Source organism: Daldinia decipiens, assembly GCF_022478715.1.
Source record: "Daldinia decipiens strain CBS 113046 unplaced genomic scaffold F4813scaffold_15, whole genome shotgun sequence".
Lineage (NCBI taxonomy): Eukaryota > Fungi > Ascomycota > Sordariomycetes > Xylariales > Hypoxylaceae > Daldinia > Daldinia decipiens.
The window spans coordinates 141,305-163,751 of NW_026054558.1; the positions used below are offsets into that span (position 1 = coordinate 141,305).

Here is a 22,447-nt window from a genome sequence, read left to right on the forward strand (position 1 = left end):
TACATACTATCCATAGCAGCGCATTTTATTTTATCATGACTATCAATGAATAATCGGATGATAATCATCAATATCAGGGTTTCATCCACACATCGTGTTGAAGACAGATCTCCCCCTTATTTTCTACGTGGTGATACGTTATCATCTTTATATGGTCGACTAGCCTTTCTGTTCCAGTTTACTGATTTGAAGATCGGACGACGGGGCGGAACTGAGGGCTGTGGGGTCGATTTAGCGGCATCTCGGCGCATTCTCTCGATTTTGCGATGTCTTCTAAGGTTTTTGCGGGTTAGCTTTGCCGCAAGGTTTTCGGGGTTTAGATCCTCTGATGTAGATCTACGGCCTGCGATAATGTCTTCGAGATTCGACCGGGCCCGTAGGATATCATTGAGGATATCGTGAAACGAGATAGGGCCAGTAGAACCGGAAACACTGGAGGTGCCGGTACTAGAAGATACGGAAGGGAACCTTAAATTAATGCTCGGGAGAGAATCATACATTTGAGAATCCAGCGAGGGGACTCGAACCCAGGAATTCCTACCAGAGACTTCGGAGTTTTCACGCTTTTCGAAAAATTGAGACGGTGAGATTGGTTGAACTGCTTCTTGAGATTGCTCTTGAGAGGGGGGTTGAGTACGCGGTTGAGCTTGTCTTTGAATTGACGGCCTTGGTTGATAGCCTGTCCGTCGTCCTGATGGCGCATAGAATAACCCACTATGCTCCCGACGAACACGCTTAGCAGGCCTCGACTCATATTGATCGTCTTCCCTAGGGCGCTTTTCTCCAGCGTTCTCGGGGGTGACGAACAATCCAGTTGCCATTATTAGACTTGATACAATACGAACTAAGACAATGTACTTTACAAGGGTTGTAAGCTTTACCACAGATGTGCATGGGAGCAAGATCAACGATAGACTGCGGAAGATAAGAAAAGGGCGACATTAACTAAATCCTCATTGAAACGCCTGTAATGTTTTGGATCAGAGAGCAATATAGCATTGGTATCGCGCTTGTTCCATATCAGCGCTGGGATATGTGCACAGCTTATGTTCCATGACAAACTTCAAGAGATAAAGGCTTAGAGTTTAAACAAGACATCATTCTAGAAGCCATAGGGACATGATTGTAAAGTAATTGGTTTTTATTGAATAGCTCATAATAATGTTTTCATGGTTTTGCGTCTCGAATGATTGATAGGTATTCCCTTGGATACTTAAATAACAGGTAGGCAGAGAAGGTTCGTAATCATAGAAGTACACATAGTCTTTATTCCTATTATAATTAAAGGTGTAGTTGGTTCTACTATGATGTTGTTTTGCTTGAACTAGAAGATGTACGTAGTATTCGCTACTTAGAATAGGGGTTCGGGATAAAGGGGTTCCCTTCCCGACAACCGGAATGATGATGTCGGATCCCGGGCACGGATCAGATAATGGTACGGGACCCCTACTTTTCGGAGTACATACGTCATTTTTAAGCTAACACGCACCCCTACCCCCGCTTTTCTGACGTTGATACATAGTACATAGGTACCTAAGGTAGGTATCGTATTACCTATTTGTAGACTTTATCGTCGACAAGGTACACGACATACTACTTACTACACCATGATTTGGATTTGACGCAATGCGAACCAAGGGAAATTGAGCTGATTCGTCTCGTCTATTAACGCATCGACGACTTGATGTTACTGTTTTAAGCAGCGAAGCAGTTAGGATTGTCGCTGCTGTATTCAACATGACGGAATCCATACATCAGTTGCTCGTCGCGTTTGCAGCTTCAACTCATTGTACATTCTACTAATAAGCCCGGTTGCTTTTCCATCTTGGTCTTGATCTGACTTGTGAGGTGGTTTTAGTGCAATATATTCAGTAAAATACTTTAGTAAAATACTAACTCTTGTAAATGAGATTTGATAAAAATCGCCCATGATGTCTCTTTGCCCGAGATTGGCGCGGACCTTGGGCCGTACTCGTCCAAGTGTATTGCATTCTTCCATATATTGAGCCCTACGAGCGGTTCCCCTTAGTAACCCTGCTCTAGCACAGCCTAGGTTATTGCACTCTTCACCTAGTCTACTATCGAAACCTACCAACCCAGATCCGCGAGAAAATCCGGCGAACGAATTAGCCCCTAATGTTGATATTAATGTCGGTCAGAAGCGGCTCGCTGACTTCGACTTGAAGGGCAGAGTCTTCGTCGTAACGGGAGCTGCAGGGGGCTTGGGCCTTGCTCTTGCTGAGAGCCTCGTTGAGGCTGGAGGAAAAGGTGATATTTACCCTACGTAGCGCTCTCTATCGTCACTTACTCTTGCTAACATATATCTAGTTTACTGTCTCGATCGTGTAGAAAACCCCGATAAACACTGGGCAGAGGTCAGAAGACGAGTAGTCCCCGATTGGGGAGGTTCGCTTCATTACCGGCAGCAAGATGTCCTTGACACACAGCATCTGGATAAGACAATAACGGATATCGCAGATGATAACGGGCGTCTGGACGGTGTCATCGCTGCCGCCGGTATCCAACAGCTTACACCGGCAGTCGACTATGAGCCGGCCGATTCTGCTAAGATGCTAGCCGTTAAATTTACCGGTGTATTAATGACTGCAACGTCTGCCGCTCGTCAGATGATGAAGTACAAATGCCGAGGAAGCATATGTCTCGTGGCAAGCATGAGCGGCAGCGTAGCCAACAAAGGCCTCCTATCGTCGGTCTACAACTCGTCCAAGGGCGCGCTGATCCAACTGTTGCGTAGTCTGGCAATGGAACGAAGCCCGATCAAGGGCGACGGCACGGGAGGAATCTGTGTCAACTGCCTGAGCCCCGGACACATCTTGACGCCTATGGTGCTTAAAAATTTCGAGGAGGTTCCTTCTCTTAAGGACAAGTGGAAAGGCGAAAATATGATGGGTAGGCTGGCGAAGACGACGGAGTTCAAGGGCGCGGCGTTGTTCCTCTTGAGCAATGCGAGCAGCTTCATGACTGGATCTAATCTTGTGATAGACGGTGGGCATACTTCGTGGTAGTGTCATTATTAGACAGTGTAAATGGTGCGTTTTATAATCATATAGAACGAACGTTGGAGTGGTTGTTAGGGGTGTATTAGTATCCATTATATAGAGTAGAACAACGTGAGGTATTTATTTTACTTAATTTCTATGTGTCAGCATCCCAAGTTTGAGTAAGTTATATGCCTGTATTAGTTTCTCTGGGCTCTATTAGCCAATACATCTTCGTGGAACTAGGGTGAACAGAATGCATACGGAAGGGTACAGAGAAGTGTGAATGCAGATATATTATCAGAATGCTAGACACGTCTACTTCCGGGACTACTCTATCAGTTCGGCTCTGTTCTGATGATAATACGATTTAGGTGTCTGGAATCACAGGTGACTTCTTTGGTATTTTTATGACTGCGATATTAGTGAAGAGTATCATCTCAACCTTTAAATATAGGGGTTGAGAAAAGCTTCTCTCCCAGTAATATCCCTGTTTCGACTGGATACCGTATGCTTGTATTATGTGTCTGGTAACGCATCCCTGAACGTCTCCTAGTGTGTTATAGCAAACAACGTCTGACCAGACTCAAGGGCATCAACGGGAAATCAGGTTCATTTTTACCGCCTAATGACTGTACCGCAGGTTCCAGACAACCTCCCCTAAGTGTGATCTTATACATGCCGTATATGGTCTAGAATTTCACCGTAGCTTTATTAGGATATCCGCTTGAATCACAACGCACATTACTTTATTTCGTCAATTGCCGTGCTGCAGAGCGCAAGACCTCGATACCGGCTACATTAAGGATGGTATGATCAGTTGCTTTTCGGCGGTAGATAGGAATATATACGATATCCTCATCTAGTAACGGAAAGGAAAAGGACGAGCGAGTTCCATATACCTTTCTCGTCGGGAATTTATGTAGTCCGGTAATCTGAATGAAAAACATTGAAGTTGACTGCGGCTGTCGGCTATTGGATGGCATCCGGGGTCCATGTCCTCGAATAGACATCTGAACCCATATTACCTTCGAGATAGTATTTCTAATTGATTGATAAAAGACTCTAATCATTGTCTAATATCCACAGAACGCGCGAAGCTGATTCAAAGCATCTAAGACTTGATGCGTGGACAGCGGTAGCCACCCGTACACTCTTGGCTGATTTTGACATGCTGTCAAAGACTCATATCTCAGGTAGAAAGTAGAAGCTATTCCCTCATCGACTTTTTCCTAGGTATTCTCCTAAGTCCGTTTGGGTGTCGTGAGGATAATATGACGAATTAAACTGGTGCTCTAGACGCATACTAGGTGGTAAAAGCACCGGTATATCGTTGAAAGAGCACAAAATAATTCTTCGGTGAGATGAGGCGCGCAAATCAATTGCCGATCCCGATCTGTAGGATTCTATTCTCGTCCTTGAGACCTGAGGCCCAGTCTGTCAGCTCAGCTTAGAGAGCGTGCGAAGTCGGGCTTTTGACGGTACCCAGTATGAGGATGTCCACCTTGCCCACAAATACCCCCATACATATCGAACCCATGCGCGTCTGGTTATAGCTCCTTAGCTTGTTGTGTCGATAGGTCAACGCGTAGGACTACGACTAGCACTCATACATAAATATATGTAGCATGTCGGATTCGCTTCGCGACAGCTGTTTAAAGCTCGGACGTCAGTAAATATCCAAGAGCGAGTAAATACATGTAATATAATTCCATTATGATGGTCCCATAGAGCTGATTTCCAAGAGAGAATGAATATGTAAGGGAAAGGACCGAGAACCGGTAGCCGTAGAGGAAGAAAGGGATGATGGGCTCCTTTATATAGCCCAGTCGCAAGCACCCTGACTATGATTGTAGGTTAACACGCAATAGCATGTCATCCTAATTCACATCTTCATTCGAGAGCTCAGTTTAGCAATCATGCCTCGCCAGATCGATCTACTTCCAACACCGACCCATGTCGAGCCTAAGAAACTGATAGTGCTAAGCGCACCTAGGTGAGCAAGGTCTAGGACCTTTTATATTGCAAATTTAGAAACAGCTTCTTACTAGATGCAGAACTGGCACCCATGGCCTCTACCTAGCTTTGAAGCTTCTAGGCTTTAAGCCATACCACATGGTCGAGGTGGTCAAAACCGGCCCTCAAGCAGTGAATATTTTGAATGATGGGCTCAAGGCTGATATGTTCCACCAGGGCAAGCCATGTAAGTGAAATTTTTTAGAAAAAAGAAGAGAGACAAGGCTGCTTAAGGGTTTCTTGATTATTCGAACATGTACCAGTAAATATACAGAGAGCTAACATGAATTGAAGATGGCCGCGCAGAGTTCGATAAATGGTTTGCCGACTACGACGTATGTATTCCTCGCTGTTCTTACCTGTCCGATTCGAACTCACGACCGCTGGGTTTCAGGTAATCATAGAAATGCCCTTCTTCATGATACGCTCGGTGTTGAAAACCTATCCGGACGCCAAATTTCTCCTGGTAGAACGAAATCCGGACAAATGGGTGAGGTCATTCGAAAGCACCATTGGTATGATGCACACAAAATTCAACTCTCTTCCGATGTCTATATTTAAGTACTTCGACGAGTTTGCCTCTGGCATATCTTCTATGGCCCAGATGGTGGTAGGTTACTACACCAATGGATACGGCTTGACGCCGGAAGGGCACAAGTATCTCACTGAGAATTACACGAACTAGTACGTTAGAGTAAAACCCCTTCTTATGAACCGGATATCCTAACATGCTGGACACAGTATCGCAGAAGTAAAGCGTCTTGTCCCACCAGAGCAGCTAAAGGTGTGCAAGCTCGAGGATGGGTTCGGATGGGACGAGATTTGCCCGTACCTAGGCGTCCCGATACCCGATGAAAAGTGGCCGCCACTCAATACGCTAGAAGAATTTGGCGAAGCAGCCACCCCTAGGATGAAAACAACGTTCATGAAGGGTATGTTCGGTACGACTTCCATCATAGCGCTTATCGTCGCGGTGGGTCTTTGGTATTTGAGGAAAGGAAAGCTGTCTCTTTAAAATACCGCTCGAGATATCCATCGAATACATCCATGACCCGCAATGGAGACGAACCGTTTGAAGTGTTCGACACTTGGGACAATTAGGTACTATGCCTAGTTGCAATTCTAGATTAGCACATAGGTTGTCACAGGCGTGGTCCTGGCTAAGAAAATATCGCGCCGAGTAAGCCTAGAGAATGGAAGGTGAGAATTGATCCCATCTCAAGTGGATTCAGGCGCTACGACTAGAGGTCTTTCTTTGTATATGCATTTTCCACGACGCATGCTTACCAGCTACTCGTCATAGTCAAGATTACAGAGTAGTGGGCCAAGAGATAATAATTCATCCCTGTAGCATGCATCTAAATTTCAATGCCTGGATGATATTAGCGCTGAGTGAGGAATAGATCTTATAAGAGGCCCTTACTTGGGATGCGGTAGCTCTTTTATGATTGTTATATACTACTGATGCAGCAACAAGTTCCCGAAAATCTTCTTCAACATCCGGTAGAAGAACATCCCAAGAATGGCCTTCAAATACTCGATACATATCGAATGGGGGTGTCTTGAAGTTCACTGCTTCCGGCCATGACTCCCGAGTTGGACTCCCGATTGTCTTGAAAATGCTTAATATTAGACCGAGCTGATTTCCGTCTTCGTGAGCCGCTCGGGATTCAAAAAGTTCTCGGGGAGTTTCCCGGCAGCATTCAGCAAGCATAGCTCCGGCTGCCCACATATCGACAGCGGGGCCATACGACTTATCGCCAAATAATGTCTCAGGTGCACGATAGGGGCCAGTGCCAACGTCTAGGATTTTGTTATGAGCAGGTTCCGTATGGATTGAGAGCTCAGGATGCCATGCTTCGCCAAAATCGGAAAGGTAGGCGGGACCATCTGCCGACTCAAGTAGAAGTGCCGAAGGTTTGATGTCCCTGTGTATTATACCGTTCTCGTGGATATATACTAAAGCATTAAAGAGGTCCGTAAAATGTTTCTGTATCCGGATTCTCGGTATACGACCCTGCTTAATGAGAGTTGTTAAACTTAGGGGCATGAACGGAAAAGCTAAAGTAAAGCGCTGCTCTTGATCTCGGAAAGTCTCTAGCAAAGGAATACACGGTCTTTTCAGCAACTGTAGGACCTTGGCTTCTCTAAAAGGATTATGAGGTTCCCCGACAGAAGTATCAACAATTACTTTGAGAGCCACTGCACTTGACCTATAGACTTCGGCAGTAAGTCCGCTTGCGACGTAATGACAGTTTTGATAATGTCCTATAGTAGTACCAGGAGATTCTGGGGCGACTTGTTCTATTGGAGCAGGCTGCGCCTCGGGTGAAACCGGTGCTTTTTGCTCTGGTAAACTCCGGCATGCTTCATCATACTGAGACTACTACGGGGTAAGCGTGCTGTCGAAATTAAAGATGGGCGAATTATAAGCCATGGATATGGGGGTAGTAGATATGAGGTTACTTACACGCGACGTGGAGGTTTTGTAGGCCTCATTCTCAAGGACAAATGCGCTTTTTTGAGAGGAAGGGTCTGCATCACTTAACCCGTCAAGCGCATCCTTTCTAAAAAGAAGAGTAATATTAGTATGCATTTAGAAATATTTGGAAGAAATAATATTGGGATGGACTTACATGGTTTGGATATTATCATAACGATCGGATGAGCTGAGTGAGGCTCTCCAGTCGGAATTGGAGGTCATGATGGCGGGGTTTGGGGCTTAGGGGTTTCTTGGTTGGGAGATTACCTTATTACCTTAAGTTAGGTACATAGGATGATATAGATTTGGAAATAGCAATTGAGGATCCGTATATGTGGCTTTGGAATCTGGTAACAGGATTAAATGTTTTATACTTATACATGGAATTAATTAAAGACCAACATTGAAGGCTGAAGAAGGTTGGACCGGTTCCTCTTTACTTGCCTAAGGCTGGATACTAAACTAAGTTGTACCTCTAAATTATGGTATTTGCCTTAGGTACATGCCGATTAATGTCTTAACGGGATTCCTGGCATGTGAGAAATACATACCTAACATAGCAGGAGCTAGGTGTAAAAGGAAGAAACCCACACTCCATTTCGGCACAGCAAACTCCACTTTAGAAGGCTAAGTCAAAGGATTAGCTGTAGGGTATAGCGTAATAATACCAGTAACAACCCTATAACATGCCTATATGCCTATACTATGTAAGCCTGGTAACAGCATTCGCAGAAAACGGAAAAAAGCACACGCCCCTTCAAGCTATATCCACCTTTCACCTTACATAACCCGACCGTTAATACTAAATGCTAATATCATCGCCAATACCAACCTCGTCTTGTCTCTTCTCTCGTCGTCATTGTCAATTGCGTTTTGGTTTAACCACTATTCTTCCAATGTTCTCATAATCTATTTCCTTTCGCTTCTCTCTTTAATACCGTATTTATATGTCTCTATATCGCCCCCCTCTTACGTCTTTGCTCGTACTACCTCTGTTACCTCTATATCCTCTGTATGATTGCGCTCGTCCTTAATTCGCGATGGAAGATCTCTCAAGGGCTGAGTATCCAGCTATGCTGGTAAGCTTACATCTTCGATTTGCCTCCTTCATACCATAATGCTATATGCGCACGGAAGCGACTAATTACTCGACTCAAATTCTACAGGCAAACCTCCATCCTAACCAAGCAGTTCATGCTCTTAACGACCGAGTCAAGCGCATTTCCAAAGTCAACACCGAGATCGCCGATTGGTTACAGGTATTATACGCTATACGCACCACCCACCCTCCCAACCATCATCAGATAGCTAAACTGCGACACAGGAGCGTCGGAAAGTAGAGGAGCAATATGTCCAAGGTTTGAAGAGGTTAACCCAGTTTCGGGTCCCTAATGCGCAGTCGGAACTTGGGTATGTTATTCAATACCGCAATATTTTTTTATCGCAACCCCTTTTTATTTCTCTAGTATTGACGATGTTATCATCACCAAGGACTTTCCAAGCACAATGGGACAAGATCATCCAATCCGCCGATGCTCTTGCTATGTCGCATCACATATTCGCCACCAAGGTCGAGAAGGATGTTGAGACACCCCTACGAAGCTTTCACCAGAAGAAAGAGATGATGAACCTTCAAACCATCCAAGGAAACCTTCAGAATATGGCCAAGGAGCTAGAAGATGCCCAAGAGCGGTCCGATAAGCTAAGTAGGAAGGGCGGCAAAGCCAGCGCCCAGAAGGTAGAACTAGCAGCTGGGAAGCTCGAGTTTGCTACTCAACAATGGGAATCCCAGGCGCCATTTGTTTTCGAATCTCTGCAGGCCTTAGACGAAAGTCGAATGAATCAGTTGCGCGATTGTCTTACCCAGTATGGCACGTACGAAGGGGAGCAAGCGCAAAGTCACCAAGCCGAAGCTGAAACGGTACTGAATAGCTTATTGGACTATAGCACTGCGACCGAGATCCAAAACTTTGTGGCTAAGACGACGGTTGGTCGGCCGAAGATCGAGAAGCGAACAACTACGGCACGGCAATCATCTAGCTTAAGTGGAGGCAATTCCTCCCTGGCGCCTCCTAGCATCCATGCCCCAGCTGCTGACGATCGTAGCGAACATTCCGTCTTTAAGGAAGGACAGACGGAAAATAAGCTGCGCAGTCGCATCGGCACCATGCTTGGTCGGAGACGACAAAGCATACATGGTGGTTTCGGACCGTTATCGCCCGCTAAGGGCCCTTTTGGAAGGAACATCAAAAGTAGTCACGGGGTATCCCCCAGGGCATCATCCAGTAACCTTGGCGATTCGACAAACAGGCTAGGGTCGCTCGTAGAAGACCCCCTTACGACTGAGACACCTTCCCGAACGTCCGAGACGAAGGAAAAGACCAGTCATGATGGCATGAATGGTTTAGGCCGTGACGGCTCTACCGATGTGGCCCCAGCAGGAACAGCAACATCGCAAGCGTCGCACATAAATGGCACGTCAATCCCTTCTGATATCGCAGATGTGCCCCCTCCGCCAGGGCCCCCGCCATCTCAAAAAGAACCAGAAAAGGATTCCGAGGGTTTCAGTGTGCCAGCTCCGTCTAACGATCCTATCTCCCAAGCAGAGAGGGAGGCAGCCGCACAAGAAGCTGAGCAGCTGTTCAAGCTCAATATCCAGAAAGAGCCCGTGGCTGAGGAGGATCCGGAAGAAAAGAAAGCAGCGCTCTCAAATGTCGCCAACAGCCTGTCAGCTATGGGAATACCAGCTCGGAAAGGGGGTACTATCAGAGGCCGAAGGGATGTACGCAATACTATTTACGTTCCTGCTCCCGTCTCTGAAGGGTCTGCAACTGAGTACCAACACCCTTTCCCTCCTTTACACGCCATATCGTCGAAACCTGCCGGGGTTGCTACCCTTGCCTCCGAAGCGAGCGTTGCAGGTACATCGGATACTCAATCCGTCCGCTCTGGCAACTCATTGAGTAGTACTATTCACGTAAAGCACCCTGACATGCATGAGCCAGGCCTTAACTCTTCGGTCATGGAGACGGTTTCGGCAACGTTCGAAAATGGTGAAGTTCGGGGTGTGAAGATTAATGGCGAGATTGCTTTCTCATACAACGCCTCGGATTTTTTTAATTTGCCTAGTAAGTTTTATCGTTATTGAAACAGGGGTATTCCAACTAACAATTAATAGTTCATTTACCTATTCGAATCAACAATTTCGCTACGCTCGACGTTATTGGTCCTAATCGTATATTTGTCACGAATGATACCCCTGAACACCCGGAGCAGTTCACCTTGGATCTCTCACATCTTCACAAAACTTCCATTGGCTTCTCCTATAGGCTTCACGTAGATCCAGACGCTACTGCTACAGAACATGTACCGGTTCTCGTTCACCCTGTATGGAAGCCGCAGGGAGATAAATTAGGACTATTGCTTCAGTATAAACTCAACCCGGCTTTCAAACTCGCTGATGGCGGTTCCAGCGTGCAGGTGCATAACCTAGTCCTTTTTGCTACATACGAGGGTAAGGCATCAGGCGCTCAGACTAAGCCATCTGGGACACACCTCAAGGATAAACACCTTGTATACTGGCGTCTCGGCGATGTCACTCTGTCTCCCGATGCAGACTGGCAGAAGATCGTATGCAGGATAATAGGCGACCAGGGCGTAGAGCCTAAGCCAGGCGCAATTGAGGCACGGTGGGAGGTCAACCTACCATCGAGTTTCGTCGAGAGTGCAAGTGCTATATCAGTGTCAAAGTTCGAAGAGGGCAAGAGCAAGGAGGTAGAGCTCACCGAAGACGACCCGTTCGCGGACGACACCGCCGCCGTAGAGGAAGGCAAGTGGGTTGACGTGCCTACAGTCAGGAAGTTGGTGAGCGGAAAGTACGAGGCGAGGTAAATGGAAATAAATAAAAGAGAGGTGTGAGGATACAGATTCGAAAGAACAGTAGGGAAATTTTCTGTCTGGACGACGATGATGCTCTTTTGTAAATCAGATTAGCGGGTTGTCAAAATTGAAGGTTCCATTTGTGCATATATGTTTCTATTATCTCTCATTACTCAACATTTCAGCTTTGTGGATATCTTAAAAGGACTTGATATCAACCTGTCATAGGTGAAATACCTACAGAAGTATTCTAATTCATGGCCAGTTATAAAATATTTTTATAGTACTGATCTTACGACTGTGATATAAGCCCAGAATATTCAAATGTGTTGTATATTATTTATACCCTCTATTTTGGAGAGACAAGTAGTTAAAAGTGAGCTTGTAGCGCCAAATCGTTTGGATATAAGCAATGTGTCTTATCGTCCCGAACGCCTTCATAGGTAGTAATCATTACATGCTATGCTATGCCGCATCGTATCACACAATACCTCCTCATACCGTGGAACAAACATGAAGAGCGTCGCCACGCTATCAAAGATATCTATCGTAATTCGAACCCATCAACACAGTTATCGTACTCGTCCTTAACTAGTACATAGAAGTAGCCGCTGATTCCGTAGCTTTCAAGTAGTCCATCGGACTACCGACTAGCTCTAGTATGTTCCTCGTAGAACTCGAGCGTAAGGGCGGCCAAAAAACCTGGGATGCAGCCCTTATCACGGACCCAAAACTGGATTTGATCCTGGATGCGGCGGGCGAAGGGGCTTTGCGGTCCGCCAGCGACTTTCATGGTGCCGCGCTCGCCGTCAAAGACGATACTATTCTCCTGCTCGTCGGTGACACTAGGACAGTATAAACTTTCCACGCGCATTTTACCATTGGGGATGAACGTCACGGTCCACCCCAGCGTGCTGAAGATGGCCTCTTTGAACTCCTGTGACTTGGCCGCCCACACCTCTTTCAGTCGCCGCGTCGTCTTCTGCGCCGATGCCGTCTCCCGCTGCGCTTCTTCGATTTCGCGACGTGCCGCAGCTAATTGTGATGCCGGAATTAGGGGAATGTTCGGGTTAGGGTTGCGGCGGGCTTCTTTTTGTAGCTGCGCTAACAGTTCCTTGTTCTCTTGCTTGAGGGCCTGTAGCGTGGCAGTTTTAATCGCTTCGAAGTCGGAAGTAGGGTTGGAGCGTAGAGATAGGACGCGGATTTTGTTAGTCGATTCAGCGGCTGCGAGGCGTGATTGTAGAACTTCGTGTTCTTTTTGAAGGACTTGGTACTGTGTCTGCAGTTTCGAAAGCTCGTCGGCCAGCTTCCTGCGCTTTCTGTTGAGTTCACCGAGCTGCTCACTCTCAGACTCGTCAGAATGGCTGCGCTTAGACCCGATAGAGGTAGGTGCTGTGTTGCCAGATGATTCCAGGGCAGAGAGTTCATTATGCATGGTCTGAACTTCTTCCTTGTACTGATCAACCAGCTTTTCAAGCTCTGAGATACGATCAGCCTTGCTCTGATCGAAATTCTCAGAGTTGAAGGTTTCGTCTTCTGTATCAAAGGCTTTGAGCTGGGCGCGCAAATACTCGACTTCTTTGATGGCAAGGGCACGCTGGCGCTCTATCCGAGCCTGTGCCTTGCCTGCCGATACAGGTGCCACAGTAGTCTTCAGTTTTTCTATTTGCGCGCTCAAGTTTTTGCGTTCACTTTCTAAGGCCTTGATAATCGCATCACGTTCCGTGATTTGAGGTTGTATCTCGCCGAGCCTTTCTACAAGAGAAGCCGAGTTGTATCGCTCCTCCACGAGCGCACGCGCGACCGCCTCGGGAGAGTCGAACTCCATAAGTCCACCTTCCACGCTAGCATTTTGGAGGTAGGCAGTCCATGCCAAACGTTCATCCTCCAATCTCTGTCTCTGAAGCCGGGCCTCATTGAGTTCGGGTTCAAGAGCTTCGGCGGCCTCAAGCCGCCGTTGAAGCGACCGCTTTTCTTCCTCCACAACTTCCACAGCCCTATGTATTTGCCTTAGATGAGTTAATTCAGCATGCTGTTTAGTATTCTTCGACTCGAGTGATCTGATGTGTTGGACTTGTTCTGTGAGTTCACGCCGGATGATAGCGATAGTTTCAGCGTCGCCGGTTTGCGCCTTGAGGCGCAATACATCAGCTTCTAAATTGCCGATGAGCTTATCCTTCTCTAGAAGCTGCTGTTGTGCAATTTGTATTGAGACTTCTCGGGAATGGCCATCCTCTTCTAGCCCTTGGATGACCTCTCGAAGATTTGAAAGCTGGGTTTCCATATCACTAATCCTCTTTTGGGCCATCCGGTCTCCCTCCTCTTTTGCCGCTGACAAGTCTTCCAATTGCTCTCTTAGCAGACGCGCTTCATCCTCTGCATCTCGGGCCTTCTTCTCGACTTCGAGTTTTTCGCTAATAGAACTTTCTTTAAGCTCCTGCAATTCCTTTTGCATACTTTCGTACTGACGCTGTGCCTTATTCTTATCACCTTCGGCGGCCTGTTTTTGTTTGAAGTCATCTTCGGCTTTCCGTCGTACATCTCGTAATTCATTGTCATGTTGCAAAGCTATCATTTCCTTCTCTTGCTCGTAGTTCTCGAGTTTGTAGTGCATCGTAGCAAGCTCAGCCTTGAGCTCCTCTATTCTCCTTCGCTGAGTTTCGTACTCTTCTGCGTCGGGTGGCGCAAGATTTTCCTTGGAACTCTCGCGCGACGAGGCTCGGAGGGATTCTGCGCCCACATGGCTTTGTCGTGACGAAGGTCTAGCATGATGGGAAGCTTGTACATCTTCGGTGCCAGTCAGAAAGTTATAGGAAGGTTGTGTTGCTTTTTGTAACGATGCGCGGAACGAGGTAACCTATTTCTTAACTTAGAGTTGATGATCATTAATCGGGATTGCTCATTAACGACTTTACTTACCCTTGACCTCGACAACGATCCGCCACCGGTACTTTGACGGAAACTTCCGGACATGGTGTTTCGTTGTAGAGTCGCCTAGTGTTGCTCTCGTTAGGAGTACATATCCAAGAAGAATGCTGGTTGATAAATTAGGTTAAAGTGCTTAAAGTGCGGTATCGCGACAAGACCCGCTAAATTGTTTTTGTTGTTTGCGGCTGCCCTAGCAATGCTGCCGCGATTAGCTAGCTTGATACCTTATCACGTGCAGACGTCTTTCAGAAGTAAAAGCTTCCACCTCAGGGTGACAGCTTCAAATTCGTAGGGATACCCAACACCATAAGAGCTTGACGAAGTGATGTGCAATAGAATATGCGCGTTCAAAAACATATTCACTAGGTAGTGAAACACATTCTAAAATATACCCCAAATACATTACATGTAAGCACACAAGTGTTTGCACTAATACATCCTGTACGCGCAAGATAGGTACCTATGTACATAGTACATGCGAAGTGCGCAATAAAGATACATAGAAGCTACCCCTGCTGCATCTGTGGGTCTTCAAGTCAGTGCAGAAGTTCCTGAACTTGGCTAACAGCTCTTTACGCATTCTTCCGGGGATGGTCTACGCCATTGCCGAAATTCAAGCTTTCAGGTGGCTCAGGTCCCACACAGCTGCCACGATGCTATGGTGGGCTTATTAACGTAATCTACCTATCTATATCTTGCTTCCTTCGCTAAGACTCGGTAACAATTTGGAGTTTCCTTTCATATGCGCTACATTTAGGTCGTACATAGCACCTCAACTCATGAGGTTCCAACACACATGGATTTCTTCTCTCGGTAATAGCATTGCGGCTTTTGCTGCTACTACTGACTTCTCGTGCCACTAGCAATTTGCGCAATTTACAATCCAGTCCGGCAATCAAAACCTCGTAACTTCGCATTCCATATACATTTACAGTAACCTCCCTCGAAACCTGACACTATGGTTATACGACCGGCACCTCCTTCGGGTATGTCGTCGTTAGCTATTAGGACACCTCTCCGACTCCCAATCCATCATTCGACACGAGCTACAAGGCAATATTCCGTACATACAACCCGATTACTATATCGATCACGCTATGACGTCTCCAGAGCTCCTCATATCTCACCTGCATCCATATTATGCCTCCGCACATACACGTCCGATGCGTCTAAAGCTTCGGTCTCCAAGGGAGCTAAAACTGCGCACAAGCTCGAATCGGAAACCGACTCTGCCACGAGCGCTGCGAGTTCTCCGGATGAACCGCATTCGCAGAAGAACACTGCTTCATCCGCCTCTTCCAACACACCACCCGACTCGGGCTTTGATTGGGAAGAAGAGCCTAATTTCCACATAGAGAAGTTCACGGAACTTCCTTACGCAAACTTTGGTGTAAATCAGCATATGATCATTGATCGAGAGTACAAAGAAGCCCTTCGTCAGCTACTGTGGAGATTTAGAGCACCGATCCGATATGCCTTTGCGTACGGCTCTGGCGTCTTCCCGCAATCGACAGGTGGTACAGCTACTGAGGCTCAAATCAAGGCTGTCCATCCTAGGGCACCTGTTGCTGTCCAGAGAGCCCAAGATGGCTCTCCAAAGATGATTGATTTCATCTTCGGTGTCTCGTATACGCAGCATTGGCATTCCTTGAATCTCATGCAACATCGTGATCATTATTCAATGCTTGGGTCGTTAGGATCAGGTGCCGTGTCTTATGTGCAGGATAAAATGGGTGCTGGGGTTTACTTCAATACTAACGTTACGGTGGATGGTATATTAATCAAGTACGGGGTTGTCAATATCGATACTTTGTGCAGGGACCTGAGCGAGTGGGACACACTATATCTTGCCGGGCGTCTACATAAGCCAGTAAAGATTCTTAGAGATGATCCTAGAGTTCGCCTTGCGAATCAGATCAACCTCCTATCAGCATTGCGGACAGCTCTCCTTCTACTGCCTCCCACCTTTAGCGAACAAGAATTATACGCGACAATTGCTGGCATCAGTTATCTAGGTGACCCACGGATGGCATTTCCTACTGAGAACCCGAAAAAGGTCGCGAATATCGTCAATCATAACATGCTAAACTTCCGACGGCTCTATGCGCCGCTTGTCGAATCTCTTCCTAATGTTGAATTTGATGACCCTGCATGTAGCAAACCCAATTGGATCGACAATACAGACTCTGTATTAAAATTACAACAGGATATGGACCCTGTAAAACGAGGTAACATGGTGCGCCGGTTACCAAAAGCCTTCCGCTCCAAGCTATACTTCGAATACCAGAAGAAGTTCCAGATACCCCAGCTCGAATTCAATAAAATGATGCAAGAGAAAAAGGATGAAGATGGTGGCTCTTTCAAGAGACAACAGGGCAGTGGCTTCGAGCAGCAGATCGCGCAAGATGAGCCTGAAGCCCTTCGAAAAATCATCCGCGATGTTATCAAAAAGACGATCAGTTGGCCTAGCACTACCCAAAGTATCAAGGGCGTCCTTACGGCTGGGTTTCGACGAAGTTTCCATTACTTGAGAGAGAAGATGGCAAAATATCGCGAGGCAAGTAAACATGAGAAGGATGGCGAGAAGTCTTCTTAAGAATTCTCAATCTACAGAAGCTACTCCTATTCGTGCATTCAGCTAGCGCTTCTTCCAGAGCGACTTAGGGCAACGCATACCCGTCGAGGACGGTTATCGGATACCGCGCGATACACGTTCAAGTGCCAAAGAGCGGGGCCATAGCTATAAGGCAGTCATTAGGCGTCTTGATCAATTCGAGAATCTCGTTATGTTCGACCCAAACAGCATATCTCATGCACCTGGGAATAACTCAAGCTTAGCGGCATTAAAATAGGCTACTCTAATGGGAAACACCAGTGAGCGACAGCTCTTTAATCAAGAGGTAGTCTGCAACGGTGTGGACCTTCTCTCACAGCCTAGAGACGTTAAGTCATGCCATACTATATGTTGGATTAGAGGGCGAGACGAACATAAGGAGAATCCCATGCGTCACAGACACCATTTACTACTTATTATAGTCCAGGCAACTCCATATGTATGTATAGGTACACATATATGCTACCTAGCTAATCACAAAAGCAAATAGAAATTTCGCCAACTGGACATATTGGTTATCTAGACTATCAGTGTTACCCTTGGTTTTTATGAGAAATTGCAAATCGTATGCCAGCTAGGGAGGGATATGTATCAATTTCTCACTGACTGCTGATCTCTATACATTACAAATGCGAAGGGTGCGGCAGCAAAAAGCAAAGAGGTTATTATCATAGATCTCATTATTCGTTGAAGAAAGCTCTACCTAACATATCCCAAAGTTGTTATCTTACGAGGCTCGTCGTTTTGACATCAAACCTTAGCGATGTCCTTATATCATAGATCCAAAATTACCTCCACCATGATAACATAAGAGTCATAGATCTTACACCTAGAGCTTAGCTTAGCCGTTGACAATAGTGCCGCCGTTGCAGTGAATCGTCTGGCCGCTGATGGCGGAACTGTCCGCAGATGCGAGGAATACTACACAAGTCGCTATCTCGCTTGGCTGTGCGGGTCGGCCCATGGGACTGGTAAATGACTTCTGCGCCTCGTCGTCCATAGTCGCCGGGATAAGAGGAGTCCACACAGGGCCCGGAGCAATGGCGTTGACCCGGATACCCTTGCCCACGAACTGGTTGCTGAGGCCCCGAGTGAAAGATACGATGGCACCTTTAGTCGAGGTGTAGTCTAAAAGATCAGGCCGCCCGATGTAAGCGTTGATGCTGGCGTTGTTGATGATGGTGGCACCACGCTTCATGTGCGGTAGCGCATATTTAGCCAGGTAGAAGAAGGGGTGAATGTTGGTGTTGAACGTATGTACCCATTGGTCCCTTAGGTCATTGTTAGATGATGAAGTCCGGAAAAGCCAAAACGGGAAACAGTCAACTTACTCGCTCAGCTCGTGGATGTCACTCTTCACCATTTGGTATGCGGCGTTGTTGAAGAGGATGTCGATACGACCCAAGTTCTTCAACGCCTCCATGACAACTTTCTTGCAGTTGTCTCTGCTCGTCAAGTCGGTAGAAAAGAGATGGCACTTTTGGCCGTGCGATTCTACGATGCGTTTCGTCTCCTGGGCGTCCTTCTCTTCGTCGGGGAGATAGACGATAAAGGAGTCGGCGCCTTCTAGAGCAAATAGGATGGCCGCCGCTCGACCAATTCCCGAGTCGCCGCCTGTGATAATGGCCTTCTTTCCCTGGAGCTTGCCGGCGGCCTTATACTTCTGATACCCGCCGTTGTCTGCGGGTAGGGTATCATACTGGGCTTGTATGGGCAGCTTGTGCTCCTTTCCAGGAAACCCTTGATGAGTTACCGGGACTGAATGCCCTATAACATTTGCATGTTAGCAATATAGCCATTAACAATATGGTTGTTATGATATGGACATCTCATTTACCCTGCTGGAATTGTGAGTCGTCGGACATGTTGAGTAGTATGCTAAGCTAAATCGAATAGGTCTTTTAATAGCTAGTAAGAAGTAACTATATTAACAATTGAGTTGAATTAAAGTAGTTAAACTGAGGAAGCTAGATATATTAGAACGAAGATGAGTTGATATATAGGTACCTACCAACCTAGGCATATTAATGGTCGCAACTGGGAAATACAGCGAGTCATGACATCACTTGCTATCAATTACATCTATATTGCTCAGAGCCGCTTTTCTGCAACATGGCTTATAATGACGGAATAAACTTTCCGATTTTTTATGTTTACGCCGGTTTTTTTTTATCAACAGAAAACCCTAAGATTCAAGAATAACAATTGTTGCTATAGATTTTGTTTACATAATGTATTATAAGGTTACCTATTATGTAAACGTATCTTACTTAGTCAGCATATAGATTTAATACCTTTAGTCTTTACATTAGCGCGTTTGGGTAAGAAGCGGATATAATCACAGAGATAATGTTAAAAACTAAAAATTATTTTAAATACGTAAACAGCTTTTAACGATAAAACAAATAAAACAATATCGTATTTAATATTATTACAGTGTAAAATAATTATATTTACAGTATAATGTTATTAATGTAAAAATTTATTTTTATATCGAAACGGTTTTATAACAACATAATGTTAAATCTTCGCATTATTTTTAAAATTTAAAAACATATTAAAATAAGTATAATTTTATAATACCAACATAATTATTTTAATACAATAGTTTCGTAAAACTAAAATAATTTTAAAATTAAAATTATTTTTCATTAATAATATTTTTTTCTTTTTAAAACTATTAAATTATTTTAACATAATTTTCCATTAAAGTGCTTTTTAATTTATATAAATTATGTTTATACCGAGATAATTTAATGTAATATTAACATCTTTAATTAAATATAGCTTTTACACCATTAAATTATTATACCGAGAATATAATTATAATGTAAAAACTGTTATAAGTTTTAACCATTAATTTATCGTAATAATAATATTTAAAATAATTATAATTTTAAAATGCGAAGTATTATGTCATTTTAAAGTCATATTCATTTAACCATCTTTTTTCTTAAAAAAACAATCATTAATATAAAATCTTTATACTTTTAACTAACGATTATTTAATATAAAATTATAATAATCGTACAATTGTTTTATAATATTATAATTATTACGAGTATTATATCGCTAGTAAAAAATATGTTTGTTTCGAAATAATAATTACTACGAAATTAATATTAATTTATCGGAATTATTTTTATATTAATATTATAATTTAATTATATGTTTAATAAATTTAATTTTAATCTTATATTATATATATATTTAAACTACTTACATATATATATCTTTATATTAATACCTTTATTTAAACCTTTTAACCTTTTTTTATACTAGCTTAACTTAACTTATATCGAAACATAAAAAAAATATTTAAATATTAATAACGTAATATAATATTCGTAAAAAGTTATCTCCGGTATAAAGATCGATATTATACAAGTAAATAATGTTTAAGCCTTAACGAAAGTTTTTTAAGTAAAATTTTATTTTTTAAATATACTATTAAATAATATCGGAAATAAAATTAAATAACGTTTAAAATAAAATAAAATATATTATAAAAGCGAATATAACATATAGCAATAAAATTTATAACTTCATTCGATATTTACACATTATTAACATGCCTTTACATTTTTAAATATCCGCGGAGTTTCTTTATAAATATATAATTTAATAACATACTTACATATTTATCCCGATAGTATAAATGCCAATGTATAATATAAAAAAGTATATTTTAATATATCGGAATTGTTATTAAACTTAATTAACCATAAAACTCAACAAATTATACGGAAAAAAATATATATAATATAAGTATTAACTTTACAATGTTAATATAAAATAGGTTTTCTAACGATAATAGTTTATTATATAATACGGTTAAGTTTTTTAATATGTTATGGAAAAAAATAAAGTATAACTTATTAAATATTAATAAGTTAATGATTTAATAATATTAATATCGTTAATGTATATTAATAATAAGATGTTAATATATACGAAACATATTTATATTATATATTAATGGATTAATAATTAATTAAAGCCGAGTATTAATAATAAATGCGATGTTATATAATATTAATATTATAACGATAAGTTTTAAGATATGAAAATATGGCCGTTGTAAATAGTTATAATTGATAAAATGTGTATTACGGTTAAAAGGATTATATTTAATATATATATTATATTATATTCATTTAACGTAACTAGTTTAATATGTAATCGAGATAATACTTATTATATCTTTTATCGTTTTTTTTTATATTAACTTAATGGCTTAAAATTTACTTAATAATTTTTATAATAGTTTTATATAGTTTTTTTTTTTACGGACTTATTTTAAATACTTATTTAAGTTTTATAAGTTAATATTATAAACCTTTAAATCAACACCATTTACATAATATTAATATAAAATTTAACTTAACTTTAAACTAATAAAGTAATAAAATATATATTAATTTAACCGCTTAATAAATAATGTAAAATATAGAAAATAAAAAAGGGAAAACTTAAAAAACTTTATAAACAAAATTATTAAACTTATATTATAATATAATTTAAAACCGGCAAATTTAAACGTAAAGAAAAAATTAATAATAATTAAATATTCTTAATTTAATAATTTAAAATTAAAAGAAATTAACTTTAAAGCTATTATAAACTCGTAATATATGCTCGTTTTTTTATTATATACACTTTATTAAACTTATAACATACGTTAAATGTTTTATAAAAAACGTTACAACGTTAATATAAACTTAAACTTATAACAAGTTTTATTATAACATTTATTTATAACATTTGACATTATTATAAGTTTTAAACTTTTAATATAAAATATATTTATTTTTAATTAATAAGTATTATTGGTTTATTAAATGGGTATATATATTTTATAGTTATAAAACGTTTTAAATATAATAATTATAAATTATTTATAAATACTTATTTTATATATTTTATATATCATGATTTATAAATAAATATAAATTATATGGGTTAAAAACCATTTATATTTGTTTTAAATTCACACGAAGTAGCTTAATAATAATATGTTTATCGGTTATTAAATGTAACAAATATTTAAGCAAATAATCAACAAATAAATATAAAGTTTAAGATATTATAAAAGTTATAATAAAGAATAGTTAATTTATTAACGTGCGTTAATAAACAAAAATTTTATTAACTTAAATAATTATAAAATCCTGTTTATTAATTTTATAAATCTTAACAAATTACTTAATTAAAAAACAAATACGTTTTTTGGTTTTTTTATTTCGATATAAAATTTATTATAATTCTTTTTAAGATTTTAATAAAACTTATAGTTTTATAAATATAAACTTCTTAAATTATTACAAGAAGTTATTATTTAACACTTTTAAATATTAATTATAATCATTTACAAATACCTTTTTAAACATTTTAATAAAATCTTAATTACTATTATTACTTCGCATTAATTTAATATTTATTAAAAGATCATTTTAAGTTTTTATTACTTTTAAGCTTATTTTATAAACTATAAAGGGCATTTTATATATATTATTTTATATTATTATA

General features: G+C 41.8%; 9 protein-coding genes across 9 annotated transcripts; 5 read left to right on the forward strand and 4 right to left on the reverse strand.

Moving 5' to 3' along the window:
• On the reverse strand, positions 1–830 carry F4813DRAFT_396020 (uncharacterized protein). The gene has a single exon (XM_049247778.1). The coding sequence runs from the start codon at positions 819–821 to the stop codon at positions 117–119; it is 705 nt and encodes a 234-aa protein (XP_049099818.1). The 5' UTR covers positions 822–830; the 3' UTR covers positions 1–116.
• Positions 831–1,931: 1,101 nt separating this feature from the next.
• F4813DRAFT_396022 (NAD(P)-binding protein) lies at positions 1,932–3,137 on the forward strand (the record flags this gene model as incomplete). The annotated part of the gene is made up of 3 exons (XM_049247779.1): positions 1,932–1,980; positions 2,017–2,268; positions 2,329–3,137. 3 exons carry the CDS (start codon positions 1,932–1,934, stop codon positions 3,024–3,026), a joined length of 999 nt encoding a protein of 332 aa, XP_049099819.1. The 3' UTR covers positions 3,027–3,137.
• Positions 3,138–4,918: 1,781 nt separating this feature from the next.
• Positions 4,919–6,030, forward strand: F4813DRAFT_389121 (P-loop containing nucleoside triphosphate hydrolase protein; the record flags this gene model as incomplete). Its single annotated transcript, XM_049246782.1, has 5 exons — positions 4,919–4,995; positions 5,057–5,202; positions 5,310–5,350; positions 5,410–5,699; positions 5,757–6,030. 5 exons carry the CDS (start codon positions 4,919–4,921, stop codon positions 6,028–6,030), a joined length of 828 nt encoding a protein of 275 aa, XP_049099820.1.
• Positions 6,031–6,103: 73 nt separating this feature from the next.
• Positions 6,104–8,047, reverse strand: F4813DRAFT_358178 (kinase-like protein). Its single transcript, XM_049243204.1, has 6 exons — positions 7,900–8,047; positions 7,652–7,844; positions 7,486–7,582; positions 6,439–7,398; positions 6,303–6,387; positions 6,104–6,125 (listed from the first exon to the last, which is right to left on the reverse strand). Exons 2-5 carry the CDS (start codon positions 7,717–7,719, stop codon positions 6,355–6,357), a joined length of 1,158 nt encoding a protein of 385 aa, XP_049099821.1. The 5' UTR covers positions 7,720–7,844; positions 7,900–8,047; the 3' UTR covers positions 6,104–6,125; positions 6,303–6,354.
• Positions 8,048–8,114: 67 nt separating this feature from the next.
• On the forward strand, positions 8,115–8,781 carry F4813DRAFT_61716 (uncharacterized protein). The gene is made up of 2 exons (XM_049248702.1): positions 8,115–8,576; positions 8,664–8,781. Exon 1 carries the CDS (start codon positions 8,192–8,194, stop codon positions 8,513–8,515), a length of 324 nt encoding a protein of 107 aa, XP_049099822.1. The 5' UTR covers positions 8,115–8,191; the 3' UTR covers positions 8,516–8,576; positions 8,664–8,781.
• F4813DRAFT_358179 (Muniscin C-terminal mu homology domain-containing protein) lies at positions 8,115–11,662 on the forward strand. The gene is made up of 5 exons (XM_049243205.1): positions 8,115–8,576; positions 8,664–8,756; positions 8,822–8,907; positions 8,989–10,625; positions 10,676–11,662. The coding sequence occupies exons 1-5, from the start codon at positions 8,538–8,540 to the stop codon at positions 11,386–11,388; spliced, it is 2,568 nt and encodes an 855-aa protein (XP_049099823.1). The 5' UTR covers positions 8,115–8,537; the 3' UTR covers positions 11,389–11,662.
• Positions 11,663–11,690: 28 nt separating this feature from the next.
• F4813DRAFT_358181 (spindle assembly checkpoint component Mad1) lies at positions 11,691–14,659 on the reverse strand. The gene is made up of 2 exons (XM_049243206.1): positions 14,296–14,659; positions 11,691–14,233 (listed from the first exon to the last, which is right to left on the reverse strand). The coding sequence occupies exons 1-2, from the start codon at positions 14,347–14,349 to the stop codon at positions 12,020–12,022; spliced, it is 2,268 nt and encodes a 755-aa protein (XP_049099824.1). The 5' UTR covers positions 14,350–14,659; the 3' UTR covers positions 11,691–12,019.
• Positions 14,660–14,959: 300 nt separating this feature from the next.
• On the forward strand, positions 14,960–17,033 carry F4813DRAFT_61728 (mitochondrial matrix Mmp37). The gene is made up of 2 exons (XM_049248703.1): positions 14,960–14,979; positions 15,168–17,033. The coding sequence occupies exon 2, from the start codon at positions 15,263–15,265 to the stop codon at positions 16,898–16,900; it is 1,638 nt and encodes a 545-aa protein (XP_049099825.1). The 5' UTR covers positions 14,960–14,979; positions 15,168–15,262; the 3' UTR covers positions 16,901–17,033.
• A 550-nt stretch (positions 17,034–17,583) lies between these two features.
• Positions 17,584–18,906, reverse strand: F4813DRAFT_61746 (NAD(P)-binding protein). Its single transcript, XM_049248704.1, has 3 exons — positions 18,756–18,906; positions 18,250–18,685; positions 17,584–18,189 (listed from the first exon to the last, which is right to left on the reverse strand). Exons 1-3 carry the CDS (start codon positions 18,781–18,783, stop codon positions 17,760–17,762), a joined length of 894 nt encoding a protein of 297 aa, XP_049099826.1. The 5' UTR covers positions 18,784–18,906; the 3' UTR covers positions 17,584–17,759.
• Positions 18,907–22,447: the final 3,541 nt, after the last annotated feature.